Below are 20,319 nucleotides of genomic sequence, written 5' to 3' on the forward strand. Positions count from 1 at the left end.
CCCCCACCCCACCGCCGAGAAGCCTGCCTTCAGCATGTAATGAGCCTGGAGCCAGAAGCACTGCCAAAGTTGGAAGACCACTGTGGGTGCAGGATCATGAATTAAGGCTCGTGACTTGGGTGAGGCCATGGAGGTCTGGCAGTGCTTATGAAACACTAGCTAACCTGGCAGGAGTCAGTACCTTCATGTGAGAAACATAGAAACATAGAAAATAGGTGCAGGAGTAGGCCATTTGGCCCTTCGAGCCTGCACCGCCATTCAATTAGTTCATGGCTGAACATGCAACTTCAGTACCCCATTCCTGCTTTCTCGCCATACCCCTTGATCTCCCTAGTAGTAAGGACTACATCTAACTCCTTTTTGAATATATTTAGTGAATTGGCCTCAACAACTTTCTGTGGTAGAGAATTCCACAGGTTCACCACTCTCTGGGTGAAGAAGTTTCTCCTCATCTCAGTCCTAAATGGCTTACCCCTTATCCTTAGACTGTGACCCCTGGTTCTGGACTTCCCCAACATTGGGAACATTCTTCCTGCATCTAACCTGTCTAAACCCATCAGAATTTTAAACATTTCTATGAGATCCCCTCTCATTCTTCTGAACTCCAGGGAATACAAGCCCAGTTGATCCAGTCTTTCTTGATATGTCAGTCCCGCCATCCCGGGAATCAGTCTGGTGTACCTTCGCTGCACTCCCTCAATAGCAAGAATGTCCTTCCTCAAGTTAGGAGAACAAAACTGTACACAATACTCCAGGTGTGGCCTCATCAAGGCCCTGTACAACTGTAGTAACACCTCCCTCACATTTATCCACATTATACTTCATCTGCCATACATTTGCCCACTCACCTAACCTATCCAAGTCACTCTGCAGCCTCATAGCATCCTCCTCGCAGCTCACACTGCTACCCAACTTAGTGTCATCCGCAAATTTGGAGATACTACATTTAATCCCCTCGTCTAAATCATTAATTTGCAATATAAACAGCTGGGGCCCCAGCACAGAACCTTGCGGTACCCCACTAGTCACTGCCTGCCATTCTGAAAAGTACCCTACTCTTTGCTTCCTGTCGGACAACCAGTTCTCAATCCACGTCAGCACACTACCCCCAAACCCATGTGCTTTAACTTTGCACATTAATCTCTTGTGTGGGACCTTGTCGAAAGCCTTCTGAAAGTCCAAATATACCACATCAACTGGTTCTCCTTTGTCCACTTTACTGGAAACATCCTCAAAAAATTCCAGAAGATTTGTCAAGCATGATTTCCCTTTCACAAATCCATGCTGACTTGGACCTATCATGTCACCATTTTCCAAATCCGCTGCTATGACATCCTTAATAATTGATTCCATCATTTTACCCACTACTGAGGTCAGGCTGACCGGTCTATAATTCCCTGTTTTCTCTCTCCCTCCTTTTTTAAAAAGTGGGGTTACATTGGCTACCCTCCACTCAATAGGAACTGATCCAGAGTCAATGGAATGTTGGAAAATGACTGTCAATGCATCCGCTATTTCCAAGGCCACCTCCTTAAGTACTCTGCAGTCCATCAGGCCCTGGGGATTTATCGGCCTTCAATCCCATCAATTTCCCCAAAACAATTTCCCGACTAATAAGGAGTTCCCTCAGTTCCTCCTTCTTACTAGACCCTCTGACCCCTTTTATATCCGGAAGGTTGTATGTGTCGTCCTTAGTGAATACCGAACCAAAGTACTTGTTCAATTGGTCTGCCATTTCTTTGCTCCCCGTTATGATTTCCCCTGATTCTGACTGCAGAGGACCTACGTTTGTCTTTACTAACCTTTTTCTCTTTACATACCTATAGAAACTTTTGCAATCCGTCTTAATGTTCCCTGCAAGCTTCTTCTCGTACTCCATTTTCCCTGCCCTAATCAAACCCTTTGTCCTCCTCTGCTGAGTTCTAAATTTCTCCCAGTCCCCGGGTTTACTGCTATTTCTGGCCAATTTGTATGCCACTTCCTTGGCTTTAATACTATCCCTGATTTCCCTTGATAGCCACGGTTGAGCCACCTTCCCTTTTTTATTTTTATGCCAGACAGAAATGTACAATTGTTGTAGTTCATCCATGCGGTCTCTAAATGTCTGCCATTGCCCATCCACAGTCAACCCCTTAAGTATCATTCGCCAATCTATCCTAGCCAATTCATGCCTCATACCTTCAAAGTTACCCTTCTTTAAGTTCTGGACCATGGTCTCTGAATTAACTGTTTCATTCTCCATCCTAATGTAGAATTCCACCATATTATGGTCACTCTTTCCCAAGGGGCCTCGCACAATGAGATTGCTAATTAATCCTCTCTCATTACACAACACCCAGTCTAAGATGGCCTCCCCCCTAGTGGGTTCCTCGACATATTGGTCTAGAAAACCATCCCTTATGCACTCCAGGAAATTCTCCTCCATCGTATTGCTTCCAGTTTGGTTAGCCCAATCTATATGCATACTAAAGTCACCCATGATAACTGCTGCACCTTTATTGCATGCACCCCTAATTTCCTGTTTGATGCCCTCCCCAACATCACTACTACTGTTTGGAGGTCTGTACACAACTCCCACTAATGTTTTTTGCCCTTTGGTGTTCTGCAGCTCTACCCATATAGATTCCACATCATCCAAGCTAATGTCCTTCCTAACTATTGCATTAATCTCCTCTTTAACCAGCAATGCAACCCCACCTCCTTTTCCTTTTATTCTATCCTTCCTGAATGTTGAATACCCATGAATGTTGAGTTCCCAGCCCTGATCATTCTGGAGCCACGTCTCTGTAATTCCAATCACATCATATCTGTTAACATCTATTTGCACAGTTAATTCATTCACCTTATTACAGATACTCCTTGCATTAAGACACAAAGCCTTCAGGCTTGTTTTTTTAACACCCTTTGTCCTTTTAGAATTATGATGTAGTGTGGCCCTTTTTATTTCTTGCCTTTGTTTACTCGGCCTTCCACTATTGCTTTTTACCTTTCTACCATCTGCTTCTGACTCCATATTATTTCGCCCTATCTCGCTGCATAGGTTCCCATCCCCCTGCCATATTAGTTTAAACACTCCCGAACTGCATTCGCAAATGTTACCCCCAGGACATCAGTTCCAGTCCTGCCCAAGTGCAGACCGTTCCTTTTGTACAGGTCCCACTTCCCCCAGAACTGGTTCCAATGTCCCAGGAATTTGAATCCTTCCCTCTTGCACCACTGCTCAAGCCACGTATTTATTCTAACTATCCTGCTCCCTCTACTCTGATTAGCACGTGGCACTGGTAGCAATCCAGAGATTACTACCTTTGAGGTCCGACTTTTTAATTTAACTCCTAGCTTCCTAAATTCAGCTTGTAGGACCTCTTCCTTCTTCTTACCTATATCGTTGGTACCTACATGTACCACGACAACTGGCTGTTCACCCACCCTCTCTGGAATGCTCTGCAGCCGCTCCGAGACATCCTTGACCCTTGCACCAGGGAGGCAACATACCATCCTGGAGTCTCGGTTGCGGCCGCAGAAACTCCTATCTATTCCCCATTCCAATAGAGTCACCTATCACTATAGCTCTCCCCTCTTTTTCCCACCCTTCTGTGCAGCAGAGCCACCCACGGTGCCATGAACCTGGCTGCTGGTGCCTTTCCCTGGTAAGTCATCTCCCCCAACAGTATCCAAAACGGTATATCTGTTTTGGAGGGAGATGACCGCAGGGGACTCCTGCACTACCTTCCTGCTCTTGCCTTGTCTCTTGGTCACCCAATCACTATCTGCGGTGTGACCAACTCACTAAATGTGCTGTCCACAACATTCTCAGCATCGCGTGAGGGAAGAAGGAAACTTGGAGTGGTGCAGAAAAAATAAATAGTTGCATTCAATTAAGGACCTCTGAAAATGGTAAAACCCAATCACATTTCGGAGACAAATGTATTGTTTAACGGATATGAAACAAGTATTATTTTGTCGTAAAGAAGCTATCACCTGATTCCAGATACAAATGTTTATGATTGAGGCAAGAATTATTTTTATAAATGACAGAACTTATAAAGCTCTCTCACTAATCCCTATCTCTTCAGCCTTCATAAGAATCCTTCTCAAGAGAGACATCACCTCTTTTTAAGCTGCTTCTTTCAATGATGTGCATGCTCTCATGCAAACAACAGATAAACTAAATGAAACAAAGATGGCATGATTACTGTATAATATTTCAAGCTACTAACGTCTGTCAGCTCAGGAATGTGTCCAAGTTAATAACTTGTTTGTGTAAAAATTCTATTACAGTCACTTCCTCTTGAGGTTTTCTACACAATCATATTCACTTGGCAATATTTAATTCTATCAAACATCCACAGAGATGCAGCAGTTAACAATCTATTGCACAATTTCTAGAATGGTCATGGAGGTACTACAAATTGTTTCAGTACCCTGGGCTAGTAATTGCTACTGAATTGTTCAGGGTCAATTAATTCCTACTGAAAAATGTGCTTGGGTGGTTGTCAGGTGAGCACAAATCAGATTTGGTTGTGATGTCCTCCATAGTGAAACAATTTGCAGGTGCAACAATGGGCAGGTAGGCAAGCTGTTGAAAGAAAGAACTTGCATTTATATAGCACCCAAAGTGCTGTACAGCCAATGAAGTAATTTTGAAATGTAGTCACCGTTGTAATGTAGGGAACGTAGCAGCCAATTTGTGCACAGTGAGGTCCCAAAAACTGCAATGTAACAGTAAAAAGATCATTGATTGAGGGATAAATATTGGCCAGGACACTCAGGAGAGCTCCCCTGCTATTCTTCAAAATAGTGCGATGGGATCTTTTACGCCCACCTAAGAGGGCAGACAGAGCCTCAGTTTATCGTCGCATCCGAATAATGGCACCTCCGACAGTGCAGCACTCCCTCAGTACTGCAGGAGTGTCAGCCTAGATCTTTATACTCAAGTCTCGAGTGTGACATGAACCCACAATCTTCTGACTCAGAGGCAAGAGCTACGACTGACATCTGGACGGCCTGTTGGCACCCAAGGAACCATTATAAAGCATGAGTCAGCTCCTCCAGGAATAGCGAAGGGGAGAAAATAGGCAGGGAAAAAATGTCATGCAATAAAACAGTGCATTTGTCACTGTATACTGTAGCCCATAAATGCAATAAAATCTAGAGGGGTGTGGGAGGGATTTAAAAAATAATAAATTTGAAATGAGTTAACAGTGAACAGAATGCAGTTAATAGGAGTAAGTACATGGGGTGATCAAGAAATGATTTAGGTACAGTATTTTCAATTTTTGTTTACTTAAGAAAAATATCCACTAATCAGGTGTTCTCCTTAACTGTAGTCGTCTGCACAAATCAGATCTAGTCAGCAAAGCTTTTCAGATACATCTGCTTTCTAGGTCGTTTACCACAGGACATGTCGACAGATAAAAGATGCTGATTGTGACTCTCATAATATTTTATTTAATGCAAGCATCCGAAACTTCATGGCAACATAAATATAAGTCAAGAATGTAATGTACTTGAGTTTGGAGCATACCCTGTAAGGCCAACTCAAGCACACTATCTCTTTAAAGTAAAAGCAAAATCACTCATCACATCAACTCTTCTCAAATTAGTTTTCATTCAAATATATTCCTATTTTAAGCATGATCCCAGGAGAATATGTTTGCTTCAGTTAAAGTCAAAAATAATTTTAATGACTTAATGACAGCAAAGGAAAAATGACATTATGCACAGCTTTTACCAATTCACTGTTAAAATTCCTGAATGCAACCCTTCCCATTCTTTGACAGAATAGCTTTACATCTCATCTTCCTTAATACTTTCCAGCTCTCCGGGATTGGCCCAGTTTGTTTGCGAATGTCTCCATATACCAAAGCTACTAGAAAGCATAATGCATTGATTGACACTTCTGGGTTCAATGTGGAGAGTTTTGCAACGTAGGTTTGCAAAAAACCCCATTTAGCTCACTCAGTCATGGAGTGCTATGTCTGCGAACAACTCCATCTCCTCGTGACCCAACACTAAACCTCAAACAGCCCATTTCTTTACTGACTGCACTAATTAAATCCATCTTCGCTGTGCTAGCTGGCAGTCAGTGCCATAAATCAACCGGTGTCAAGTAACCCGGAAATTGCATTTTGTTGTTGATTTTTCTTTTCATTTATTTACTTGTATCCCTCTAGTTATCCTCTCCCGATAACAGATAAACCTCCCCCCATCCAAATGGTAGAAACCCTGCATGATTTTTAAAGACTTTGATCATGTCTTCCCTTGTCCATTTACACTCAAGAGCAGATTTTGCATATTTTCCTCTTCATTCGGAAAAACATGTTGGATTCCCCCTTTTGTTTTAAAGCAGATTTGAACCAAAATGGCCAGTGAAGTTTTTGATATGGCTTCTTTCATGCATCACAAATCTGTTAAACAGAAACGGCAGAAAAGAAACCGTTCAATCACAGTTCACCTAAAATAATGGCCCTTTCACACTACTCACACAGCTAATGAGCCACTTCACGGGTATAAAGGACAAACATGTCGTTAATCCAGCTGTGGAGTGCGCAAAACTATATAAAAATGTCACAACAAAATGTTAGGAAAGGCCGCTTTAATAGACAGAAAACTCAGGACCTATTATTTCAATAATAAAAAAAGTCTTATTTAAAGTACCAACAATGAAACTGCAGAAATCTCTCTGGGAGCTGACTAAAACACAATGAAAAATTGATTTAAAAAAAAGACACAAACCTGAAAAGAAAACACTAACACAAAGAACTCAAACTATGCCCCTTGACCCTTCACCTCATTTTTTCATATAAAAGAAGACTTCAATAACTTCTTTTAACATTAATTCCAATACTTTTCCCATTATGGACTGAAATGGATTTATAATTCGGGTCCTCATTGTCCTATGAACTTTACAAAACCCCTAACAATCTCTGCTTAGGCACATTATTTTAGTGCCTTCCATTCAAGCACTTTAATATTCCTAACATTCACCGTTATCTCCATAAGTTCAGATATGTCTTCACCACCTCAGTTATCCGCTTGAAATTATTACCCCAATTTCAACAACACTTAAATTGTGGGCAAAAATGATTTGAAAGACCTGCTGAATCTATGGCTTTTCCGATTTTATATTCACTGAGCATAAATGGAACCAAATTGTACCTACTTATCGATATAAATGTGAAACACAAAGAGTGTCTCTTAATTATCTGTAATGTCCTCTGAAATTTGTTTTTCCATCTTTCCCTTTTCATCCCAAAGTGTGTACCTTTCCAACCTCTACCTATCATCACAATTGGGTTATATTCTTCTCTTACATTTGCTCTGATGTTCTACTGTAACATTTAGGTTTCAGTTTTGAATTGCCTTCCTTGTGCATCTTGTGATATATTCACAGAACACAGCACACATAGCTTCCTAACATGGCAGGCAGCTCTCTCGGAAGTCTCCGGAAATCTGCCTGGTTCTGATTATTATTAACCCTGCACTTGCAGTACACAATACGTCCACATCCACAGTGTGGAGCTACAAACATTACAAGCTTACAGATATTACAGTTCTCCCTCCTTAATGAAGAAGCCATCATAACAAACATCATATATAACTTTCATATTTATACATAACACAGGATATAAACTTTTTTTTTCCATATTTACAAATTTAACTTCACCACTTGTTTTCTGTTTCGAAGAGGATACCTTTGCTCTCGAACAGAACCTTCCAAACATGGTATCTATTTCACACTCATTCGAGGCTCATCCTAAGGAACATTTTCCTCCACGGAATTTCCTTGATTTTCATTTGAAGTACCTCTAACTTCAGGCTCTTTGTTTTCCTGACTCGGACTCAGACTTTCATTCTCCTGGATTTGTTTCCAGTACATTGGATTTAGGATTTGCTACTGGTATATCAAAACTATCTGATGAGTCAGAAATAATTGAATCATTCCCACCTTCAACTCCTTCCATGTCTGTAGGTAAAATATGATCAATATGAACAAACCTAACCTGTCCATTATCAAACATCTTAACCAAATATGTGTGAGGACCACATATCTTCACCACTCTTCCTGGTAACTACTTTAACCATTTATGGTGATGGTTCTTCACACTCACCTTCTGGTTTAATTTCACACTTCTCTCTTTTACTCTACCTTTATCATGATTCTCTTTCTGTTTTAATTGTGTCTCTTCTATGGACTGTGCCAAATTTGGCTTTAATAACGAGAATCTGGTTCGTGGCTGTCGTTTGAGAAACAACTCTGCTGGTGTTTTACCAGTAGTTGTATGAGGAGTATTTCTATATGGAATCAAAAAATTACCCAATTTGTGATCCAATGACAACTGTTGTTTCCTTGGATTTGGATTTAACATTTGTTTTATGAGGGCACGTTTTACAATTTGTACAGTGCGCTCTGCTGCACCATTCGAAGCAGGATGGTATGGTGGAATCTTGGTATGTTTCACACCATTTATGCTCGTGAATTGTGCAAATTCTTCTGAACGAAATTGTGGTCCATTATCCAAAACAATTTCTTCAAGGAGGCCAAATGAAGAAAATAATTTTCGTAAAATGTCCAATGTTTTATTTGTTGTTATTTTCCACATTGGAAACACCGCAACCCACTTCGAATGGCTATCAATCACAATGAACAATTGTTGTCCTTCTAACTCAGCAAAATCAATATGTAGCCTTTGCCACACCCTGGGAGGCCATTTCCATGGCTGTAATTGTACTGGTGGTGGTGGCTTGCTTACCGATTGACATGTCGTACACTGACTCACGATGTACTCTGTATCTTTATCAAGACCTGGTCACCATAAATAACTGTGTGCAAAACTCTTGGTCAAGCACATTCCCAGGTGCTGGTCATGGAGGTCTCCTAATAATTTGGACCTGAATTTATTTGGTATAACCACTCTTGCACCCCACATGATACAATCTTTATCTACTGATAATTCATTCCAACGAATGAAGAATGGATGTGTATCTTTGTCTGTTACCTGGTTTGGCCATCCATTTGTAATATACTCATACACCTTTGACATCACTGGGTCACGTTTGGTTGCTCTACCAATCTCTTCAGCTGTGACTGGCAGTTCATCAATGTATGAAAAATAAAACACTTCTTCCCTATCGGGTGTAACTTGTGATGGGGAAGGCAATCTAGACATTGTATCAGCATTACTGTGATCAGCTGATCGTCTGTATTCAACGTCATATGTATATGCTGACAAAATCAAAGCCCATCTCTGCATTCGAGCTGCAGCTAATGTTGGAACTGGGGACTTTGGATGGAGGATTGCTGTTAGCGGCTTATGGTCTGTAACGATGGTAAACTCATGACCATACAAGTATTTGTGAAACTTCTTGACCCCAAAAATTAATGCTAAAGCTTCCCTTTCAATTTGCGCATAATTACTCTCACTGGCACTGAGAATGCGTGAAGCAAAAGCAATTGGTCTCTCCTCCCCACTACTTAATACATGAGAGGTTACTGCCCCAACTCCATACGGAGAGGCATCACATGCTAGCTTAATCTCCTTAGATATGTCACAATGAACTAACATGGTGCTCTCTACCAATTTGCTTTTACACTCCTTGAATGCTGTATCGCATTCTTTTGACCACTTCCAATGGACCTGTTTTTTCAAAAGTTCATTCAGTGGATGTAATACTGTACACAAATTTGGTAGGAACTTCCCATAATAGTTCAAAAGACCCAAAAATGAATGAAGTTCAGTGACATTCCTGGGAGTGGGTGCATTTCTGATCGCATCCAATTTTTCCATGGTTGGATGTAAACCATCTTTGTCTACTCTGTACCCTAAGTACTCCACTGAGTTTTAAAATAATTCTCACTTACGAGCAGACACTCGTACTCTGTGCTTCTCTAGTCGTTTGAGGGCTTCATTCAATATGTTATTATGAATTTGCCTATTTGGTGCTGAAATTAGTATGTCATCCAATTAACTTACTACCCCTTCAATACCTTGCAAAATCTGGTTCATCACACCTTGGAATATGGCAGGGGCGGAAGACACTCCAAACGGTAGCCTATTAAATTGATATAGGCCGATATGTGTATTTATAGTCAAACATGACTTGGACTCCTCATCTAGTTCAAGCTGTAAGTAGGCATTCGTAAGATTCAGTTTTGAGTAGATCTGTCCACCTGTCAGTGTTGTGAACAAATCTTCTATATTCGGCAATGTATTGGGGACATTACCCTCCAGAATCTGGTTTATGGTTTCTTTATAATCACCACACAATCTTACCTTACCATCGGACTTAGGTACAACAACAATGGGTGTAGCCCAATTACATCGATCTATCTTACAAATAATGTTCTCAGTCTCTAGTCTTTTGAGTTCTTGCTCAACTTTCTCCTTGAGAACATATGGTATGGAACGTGGCTTGTAGTAAACCGATCTAGCGTCCTTCTGTACCCTGACACTCGCCTTGAAGCCTTGGATCGGACTGCCCGTTTCGCAGAACACCTTCGGATACTTCTTGATAACCTCATCCGTTGATGAAAATCTTGCTTCCACACAGAAAATTTTACTCCAATCCAGCTTCAGTGAGCTCAACCAATTTCTTCCGAGAAAGGCCGGCTTGTCTCCTTTCACTACTATTAGAGGCAAGTTCTGAAATTGATCTTTATATTTCACCCGTACGGTGATATGGCTACCACAGAAATTTTCTCTCCCGAGTAGCCTCGCAGCTCTTTCTTGGATTTCTCCAGTTGAAAGTCACGCAATTTGTCACGGTATAGTGACTCCGGTACTACATTCACGGAGGCACCCGTGTCAATTTCCATTGGTATCTTGAATCCCACAATATCTATGTGGATTTTGATGCTTTCCGAATCGCTGTTCGTTAGCCTCGTGCTCCTGATGACGTGTAATTCTAACATCTCCTCGTCCTGTTGTTGTTCTTCCAAGCTATGTAGTCTCTTTGGATTTCTACTCATAGCTTTGAATGCTGGACTCATAGCTTTGAAAGCTGATTTACCCTTCAGTCGACATGCCTTCGCAAGATGCCCAGTCTTTCTACAGAAGAAACACTTTGCCTTCACATATAGACAACTTTGAGCAATGTGTTGTCCCAGGCACCTATAGCATGACTTCGACGCTCTGTTAGAATTTCCAGTTTCTGAGACTTTCGGCCGTGCCCGTCTTTTACTTTGAACCTGCAGGTGATTTACCTCGGTTGACTGACGACCGTAATTATTATTTAATTCTCGGGAATATTGTTCGGCCATACCCAGCGACCTCACTGTCTGACAAGCAATCTCAAAAGTCAACTCATCCGTCGTCAATAACTTCCTTCTGATCGCATCATTTTTCACCCCACAAACAAAACGATCCCATAATGCTCGGTTTTGAATGTTTCCAAAATTACAGTGCATCGACAGCTTTTTTAATGCTATGATGTAATCACTGATACTTTCATCAGCCTTTTGATTCCGAATCCCGAAACAATAGCTTTCAGCAATTTCTAACGGTGCTGCTCCAGCTTCGTTAAAATCTCTTTAAGCGTTGTGTCCTTTGGCTCGTCAGGCACAAGCAGATTTACAAGAGTGTCATATAATGCCGGACCCGCCTCCGATAAGAAGATCGCTCTCTTACGTTCCAACATAGCCCGGTTCTGAACTGCATTGTCTGGAACTTCGATTATGTTATTTGCAATGAAATACAATTCTAGCCGATCCACATATGCTTTAAAACGCTACAAGTCGTGTCTATATTCTCCCAAATATCCCAATACACCTGCGATTTTAATCTCTAGCTGTTCACACCGTGTGCTGTATTTTACCTCGGATTTTTGTAGCTTTTTTCAAAAACAGAAACTTCCAAAGTCTCTCTGTTGGCTGGCTGAATCCTTCACCAGCAAAAATTAAGCTTTAAAAAATCCCATCTTCCGTCGCCAAATGTGATATATTCACAGAGCACAGCACACACAACTTCCTAACATGGCAGGCAGCTCTCTCGGAAGTCTCCGGAAATCTGCCTAGTTCTGTTTATTATGAACCCTGTACTTGCATTACACAATACATCCACATCCACAGTGTGGGGCTACAAACATTACAAGCTTACAGACATTACACATCTAATATGCTTGACAAATCTTCTGGAAATTTTTGAGGATGTTTCCTGTAAAGTGGACAAGGGAGAACCAGTTGATGTGGTATATTTGGACTTTCAGAAGGCTTTCGACAAGGTCCCACACAAGAGATTAATGTGCAAAGTTAAAGCACATGGGATTGGGGGTAGTGTGCTGACGTGGATTGAGAACTGGTTGTCAGACAGGAAGCAAAGAGTAGGAGTAAATGGGTACTTTTCAGAATGGCAGGCAGTGACTAGTGGGGTACCGCAAGGTTCTGTGCTGGGGCCCCAGCTGTTTATATTGTACATTAATGATTTAGACGAGGGGATTAAATGTAGTATCTCCAAATTTGCGGATGACACTAAGTTGGGTGGCAGTGTGAGCTGCGAGGAGGATGCTATGAGGCTGCAGAGTGACTTGGATAGGTTAGGTGAGTGGGCAAATGCATGGCAGATGAAGTATAATGTGGATAAATGTGAGGTTATCCACTTTGGTGGTAAAAACAGAGAGACAGACTATTATCTGAATGGTGACAGATTAGGAAAAGGGGAGGTGCAACGAGACCTGGGTGTCATGGTACATCAGTCATTGAAGGTTGGCATGCAGGTACAGCAGGCAGTTAAGAAAGCAAATGGCATGTTGGCCTTCATAGCGAGGGGATTTGAGTACAGGGGCAGGGAGGTGTTGCTACAGTTGTACAGGGCCTTGGTGAGGCCACACCTGGAGTATTGTGTACAGTTTTGGTCTCCTAACTTGAGGAAGGACATTCTTGCTATTGAGGGAGTGCAGCGAAGATTCACCAGACTGATTCCCGGGATGGTGGGACTGACCTATCAAGAAAGACTGGATCAACTGGGCTTGTATTCACTGGAGTTCAGAAGAATGAGAGGGGACCTCATAGAAACGTTTAAAATTCTGACGGGTTTAGACAGGTTAGATGCAGGAAGAATGTTCCCAATGTTGGGGAAGTCCAGAACCAGGGGTCACAGTCTAAGGATAAGGGGTAAGCCATTTAGGACCGAGATGAGGAGAAACTTCTTCACCCAGAGAGTGGTGAACCTGTGGAATTCTCTACCACAGAAAGTAGTTGAGGCCAATTCACTAAATATATTCAAAAGGGAGTTAGATGAAGTCCTTACTACTCAGGGGATCAAGGGGTATGGCTTGAAAGCAGGAAGGGGGTACTGAAGTTGCATGTTCAGCCATGAACTCATTGAATGGCGGTGCAGGCTAGAAGGGCTGAATGGCCTACTCCTGCACCTATTTTCTATGTTTCTAATATATTCTTCTCTTATTTAGTGTGTTTTCTTCTTTCCCCTCTATTGCTAATTCTCAATCTGTCTTCCCCATTTTTTATCTCATCTTTAACTCACCTCTGTTGCATTAATGTTTATTGTTTTGCATCAAACCAATGTCACAAGATCTAATGTAATGATATTATAACATCATTGATACAGATCAGCAATATCATTCAATCTATACTAAAACATCCAACCAATAAGAATCTACAGTAATTCTACCATAGCATCCAGTTACTTCTGAACTGATAGCTGCATAGATAAAAGGGTGGTTAGGGACCAGAAAGCAAATAGTATGGATACATTCTTGAAACTGGCAGGATGTGGATAGGAGTGTGGCCTCGGGATCTGTGTTGGGATCTCTCATTTATTTACATTAACCTGAGGCACAAGCAGAATTATATTGAAGTTTACTGATATCAAATTAGGGCATGTGGCATTTGAAGTAAGAGATTGTAGGAAGACATAGACAGATTAGCAAACTGGGCAGAAAGGTGGTGAATGCAGTTTTGTGCACAGAAATCTTTAATACTCATTGGGAAAAAAAGGAAAACAAATGATATGATATGACTCCTAACTGAGTGGAGAAAGAAAAAGATTTGGGGTGCAGATACATGGAGGTAATTTTAGCCGAAGACACCCGGTCAGAAACAGACCGGATCAGATTTTAATTTCCATTAATTTCAATGGGGCCAAGTTTCGGCCCGAGTTGCTCCTGTTTTTTTGCAGAAACTGGTTTAGAATGGAGTATCTTAGAAATTGCAATTCTCGGCATTTAGTTTGCTCCAGTTCTAGTCAGTTAGAACAGTTTCAGTTTGGAACAGATTTTTTTTTTCAAAAGGGAGAGAGGGGGGGGGGGGCAGGGGGAGGGGAGGGAGGCAGAGGGGGAGGGGAGGGAAGGGGGAGGGATGGGGAGAAGGAGGAGGGAAGGGGGAGAAGGGGCAGGGGGGGAGAGAAGGGGGGAGGAGAAGGGGAAAGGGGGGAGGAGAAGGGGAAGTGGGGGGAGGAGAAGGGGAAGTGGGGGGAGGAGAAGGAGAAAGGGGAGGAGAGGAGAAGGGGAAGAGTGGTAGAGGAGAAGGGGAAAGGGGGGGGAGAGGAGAAGGGGAAAGAGAAGGGGGGGAGAAAGGAAAGAAGTGGGGGGGGGAAGGAAAGGAGAAGGGGGAAAGGAGAAGGGGAGAAAGGAGAAGGGGGGGAAAGGAGAAGGGGGGGAAAGGAGAAGGGGGGAAAGGAGAAGGGGAGGGAAAGGAGAAGGGGGGGGAAGGAGAAGCGGGGCGGGGGCGGGGAAGGAGAAGGGGGAGAGAGGCTGAACGGGCCGGGTCGGGTCGGGTCCGGGGTCCGGGGTCGGGAGCACGGGTCGGGTCGGGTGGGGGGGGTGGGGGAGGAGGGAGGTCGGGTTGTTTCGGGTGGGGGTGGGGGGTGGCAGAGGGAGGTCGGGTCGGGTCGGGGGCGGGGGGAGGGAGATCAGGTTGGGTAGGGTCCAGGTGGGAGGGGGCGGGTTCGGGAGCACGGGTCGGGTCGGGGGGGGGGGTGGTGGGAGGGAGGTTGGTTCGGTTCGGATCGGGGGGGCAGGGAGAGGGAGGTCAGGTCGGGTGGTGGGGGGGGGGGGGGGAGCGCGGGTCGGGTCCAGTCCGGGGGGTTGGGTCGGGTCGGGGGCGGGGGGGGGGGGAAAGCATGAGCTGGGCGTGGGAGGCAGCCTTATGCTCGCAGCCCCAGTGAGGCCATTCGGCCAGGGCCTGCGTGCTTCGGCCCCTCCCACACAGTTTTGGGCGCCTGAAGCTACTATACATGCGCGCCCACTGTAGTGCGCATGTGCAGAGGTCCCGGCATTGTGTTCAGCGCAGGGACCTGGCTCCGCCCCCTATAGCTCGTGCTGCGCCTCGCCTGGCTCCAGAGGACCAGCAGGGAGCTGGAGAATCTGTAAGTTTTTTTTAGGCGCACTTTGTGGTGCAAAAAACGGGTGTCCAGGTCGGGGCTGCGCTGTTCTAGGCGCGGCCCGAAACTTGGGCCCTATACAACTGCAGTAAGACTTCCCTGCTCCTATACTCAAATCCCCTTGCGATGAAGGCCAACATACCATTTGCCTTCTTCACCGCCTGCTGTACCTGCATGCCAACCTTCAATGACTAATGAATCATGACACCCAGGTCTCGTTGCACCTCCCCTTTTCCTAATCTGCTGTCATTCAGATAATATTCTGTTTTCGTGTTTTTGCCTCCAAAGTGGATAACCTCACATTTATCCACATTATACTGCATGTGCCATGTATTTGCCCATTCGCCTAACCTGTCCAAATCACTCTGCAGCCTCTTAGCATCCTCCTCACAGCTCACACCGCCACCCAGTTTAGTGTCATCTGCAAACTTGGAGATATTACACTCAATTCCATCATCCAAATCATTAATATATATTGTAAAGAGCTGGGGTCCCAGCACTGAGCCCTGCGGCACCCCACTAGTCACTGCCTGCCATTCTGAAAAGGACCCGTTTATCCCGACTCTCTGCTTCCTGTCTGCCAACCGGTTCTCTATCCACGTCAGTACATTACCCCCAATACCATGTGCTTTGATTTTGCACACCAATCTCTTGTGTGGGACCTTACCAAAAGCCTTTTGAAAGTCCAAATAGACCACATCCACTGGTTCTCCCCTGTCCACTCTACTAGTTACATCCTCAAAAAATTCCAGATTGAGGAATTTTTTTCTCAGGAAATTAGGACATGAAATACCTATCATATGTGGCTATTGAGGCGGAAACTATAACATGATTTGAAATGAAATTGGATAGGCATTGAAAAGAAAGGGTTTCAAGGGATATAGGGAAAAAGCAGGAGAATGGGATTAGACTATTAGCCCTAGTTGAAGAGCTAACTCAGACAATGGGCCAAATGGCCCTTTCTGTGTTGCAATTTCTATGATTCCAAGGATTGGGCCTCCAATGGCCTATCCAGAAGCCCATTTCACATGTTAGCCACTCTTTACCTTCATCAGATTAACTATAATATCTTTCTGGTTCAAAGGTGGGCTGCTCTGTAACATTTACAGGTAAAATGATTTAGCTGTTTTTCCTAATTTAGATTTCAGAAACACAATTGTAACTGATTGAATGCTGAGTTTCTCACCACTGTTTCACCCTTCCATGGAAGCTCTGAGCTTTGGTCTCTGAATATTGACAAGTACATACAGCGGACTGGTTACATGGACCAATTTACTTTAATTTACGCACAAGTTACTGTAAACCTAAATAGCGCATTGACATTTTTTTCCTTTAAAAATTAATATCTTTAAATCCTCTAAAGATTAAGATTAAAATGTAACTACCCTTGCTGCACACATCTTACCCCTGTTCCAAACAAAAGGAGTACTAATGTTTGACAAAATCAGTGAGATCAGTAAAGATTCATATCCAGAAATTAGAGTCACCAGACCCTGAAAATACCAGGTTTCTGGTATAAATCAAGCACTGACATGAAAAACATCATGTAATTTAGTAAAACGTAGATAAGCTCTGATAAGATCACCATTTTTTTTTAAATCCTTGCTAGTTTACAGCATTCTGACTAAGGCTTATGCATTGGAGCCCATTTTCTCCTTTAAATCTTTTAATAGTATTTCCACACCAAGGTTTCAAGCACATCAGAGTACGAACAGTGAAAATCAGGTAAAAGGATGCTCACTAGGTCAAGAGTCAGGTAAGTAACAAAGTTTAATTAATTTTTGGGAGGAAACATGAAGCAATAAGTCAACAATGTCTTGAAGCTGTGTTATAGGCCAGTTATACTACACAGTCAAAATAGCTGCAAAATTACCCCAAATCAAATTTAGGCAAATGGTGCTGGCCAACTCCAGTGGATACAGGTACTCTCATATTGTTTTGTCTTCATATCAGCTGCAAGATGAACTATATGTAAACTTTCTAAACTTCATCTTAAATCTTATTAAATATCAAAGGGGCATCAACTGTCTGGTCAGTTCTTTAACATTAAAATTTAACCGGCACTGCCATGCTGGTAAGTGTTGTGCCCATGTGTGTTGCATGCATGTAAATAGGACATTTCTGAGTACATGGCCTCAACCTAAGTGCCACCTGACCAATGTAATGCAGAGCCAGTATTTTAAAGGCCTTTGTATATTCGTGTTAGCAAGCTGCTTGCCCAGTCATCCTGGCGGCCAAATCTAGTGAAGCTAGCAAGCTTATTTCGAGTTGCTTACAGCTGCATCGTATGGATATAAAAGCAGGTGAACTTGTGTTTGCTGGCTTTATATCATATGAAACAAGTTATGGGTGGGAATTTTAACTCCTTGCCTGGTGGGGGGGTTAAAATGGAGTGGGTCCCACTCCGTTCCTGCTTGGCTGCAATTTTAAAATGCCTGCTTTTTTAGGCGTATGAGGTTCTCTCCAAGTCAGACAGGAGCCTCATATGTTTATGCAAATCAGTCTCCGATTACATCAACAGAGCTCCGATACTATCTCTGCCCCGCAGAATGCCTTTTGCGAAGCACTGACTTTCCATCCCTTCCTCCTCCCTCACCCCACCTTTACCCTGGTGACTGGCCTCCGTACAGCCAACTTTCCACCATTCCTGACAATTTCCATTTTGGTCGGGAAGACTGCTTTTTAAAATTAATTCACAGGATGTGGAAGTTGAAGACAAGGCCAGCATTTATTGCCCATCCCTAACTGCCCTTAAGAGGGTTGAGAACTGCTGCAGTCCTCGTGTCGAAGGTACCTCCTTAGTGATTTGGTAAAACTGAGTGGCTTGTTCGGCCATCTCAAAGGGTTGTTAAGAGTCAACCACATTGCTGTGGGTCTGGAGTTAAATATAGACCAGAGCGGGTAAGGATGGGAGATTTCCTTCCCTAAAGGACAGTAGTGAACCAGATGAGTTTTTACGACAATGGTCACCATTACGGATACTAGCTTGTTCTTTATTCCAGATTTATTTAATTAATTGAATTAAAATACCCCAGCTGCCATGGTGGGATTTGAACTCATGTCTCAAGATTACTGGTCCAGGCCTCTGGATTACTAGTCCAGTAACATAACGACTATGCTACCGTTCCCATAATCAGCAGCTTGTGAACCGGGCCGTTAAAAGTAGCTGGGCCTCCCGCTGCCACTCTCGGACAGGCTGGCTGCTCATTAGGTTGCATTCACACCAGAGTTAAAATTCCCCCTCAGTCTCAAACCTGTAGTGTAACAATGCCCCAATTGTCACAGGCGTGCTCTAATGAGAAAATTGTTGAGAAAATGAGGGGAAAAAAACATAGCCTAACACATTTAAGCATATTATTTCTAGTAACGTGCCTTGTTTATTGAGGGGAGGGGGCGAAGGGTGGGCAAGGCTTTAACATACAACACAACTTACTTCTCTGCTTAAAGTCTCCTCATTTGCTTTGAACACAAATAACAGGCACAAATACGCATCTAAGAGGGTAATTAAAATGTTTCTTCCAGTTGAGGAAGTGAAACATATCACTCACCTGGCACCCCTGCATGTTTGAGTCCCTCCCAAATGGGAATGATGCTCTGTCCGCTTTGCCTGCAAAACAAAGACATTTGTATAAAATTACACACAGCGTAACAGAAATGGCTTTGATGAGGGCACATAGTCAGAACCAACATTTCAACCCGTCACTTATTTTGGGCTGAGACTTGGGTTAAAAAGGTAATCTATTTTGATGTATCTCCTTCTTAAAAATAAACAGCATCCCATGCGTAACTTGGTTCATAGACTCTTTTTGATCATAAATCATCCTCCTAACATTTCTCTGATGTTGATGGCTCTGATACGCTGGTCTTTGCCAATCCTAATGCTCACTAGTCTGGGATACTGCAAAAGAGTGCTGGACCTTACTTACATATGGAGAGCCCTCTGTCTATGGGGCATTTGAGTGCATGGCCTTCGACTACTGAAGTACTGTATGATGCATTAAAAAGGACACGTTACGTTTATATTGGAATAGGCAGAAAGTGTTTTCAATGTAAAGTAACTAACTTGTTCAATCCTTCAAACAGTATCCTGTGTTTAAAAAAATAAGTTAAAATAAAATAAGGAATCATGTTTACAAACTTCTATTTCCGCTGTGGTTAATGGCCTGGGAGACAACATCTGATGAAAGCGGAAATGCTCCTCTGATGTCACATGGTGGGAGTTTGCTAGTACTGTTGGGGTAGGTTTAAACTAACTTAGCAGAGAATGGCCACCAGGATGTAGCATTAGAAAGGAGAAACAAGGTGCACAAAGGATTGGGAGAGACAGATAGCACTAGAGTCAGAAATAGTACGGTATTAGGTGGGATCAGACTGGGAGAGAATACAAGACAGTCTAAGATAGGTTTACAATGCATGTGTGTAGATACACAAAGTGTGTTAAATAATGTTGGTGAACTGCAGGTGCAAATAACCACACGGGAATATGATGTCATGGCTCAAAAAAGGGTAGGATTGGGTGCTAAATATTCCTGTATATAGGTGTTCAGGAAAGATAGGGAAGGAAAGAAAGGAGGTGGTGTGGCAGTATTAATTAAGCAGAATACTATAGTGCTGGAGAGAGAGGATGTCCTAGAGGGGCAAGGACAGAATCTATTTGGTTGGAGTTGAGAAATAATACAGGTGCCACTACACTACTAGGTGTATTCTATGGGCCACCAACTAGTGGGAAGAATATAGAGAATATAGCGGAGCAAATTTTCAGGGAAATTACAGAGAGGTGCAAGACGTATAGAGTAGTGATAATGGGGGACTTCAGTTATAAGAACATAAAAAATAGGAGGAGTAGTAGGCTGATCTGATCAGCCCCACTTCCCTGCCCGCTCCCCAAACCCTTTATTCCCTTATTGCTCAAAAATCGGTCTATCGCCGCTTTAAATATATTCAATGACCCAGCCTCCACAGCTCTCTGGGTCAGAGAATTCCA

General features: G+C 43.0%; 1 protein-coding gene across 12 annotated transcripts in view; it reads right to left on the bottom strand.

Moving 5' to 3' along the window:
- Window positions 1–20,319, bottom strand: part of LOC139238943 (transcription factor 4-like) — a 652,736-nt gene that overhangs the window by 306,357 nt on the left and 326,060 nt on the right. For all 12 annotated transcript variants that reach the window (XM_070867526.1, XM_070867515.1, XM_070867541.1 and 9 more), the window contains one exon: window positions 18,884–18,942. In XM_070867526.1, coding sequence (XP_070723627.1) covers window positions 18,884–18,942 — 59 coding nt within the window. The remainder of the gene's footprint in view (window positions 1–18,883; window positions 18,943–20,319) is intronic.

The sequence above is a fragment of the Pristiophorus japonicus genome, chromosome 2, assembly GCF_044704955.1.
Source record: "Pristiophorus japonicus isolate sPriJap1 chromosome 2, sPriJap1.hap1, whole genome shotgun sequence".
NCBI classification, from domain to species: domain Eukaryota; kingdom Metazoa; phylum Chordata; class Chondrichthyes; family Pristiophoridae; genus Pristiophorus; species Pristiophorus japonicus.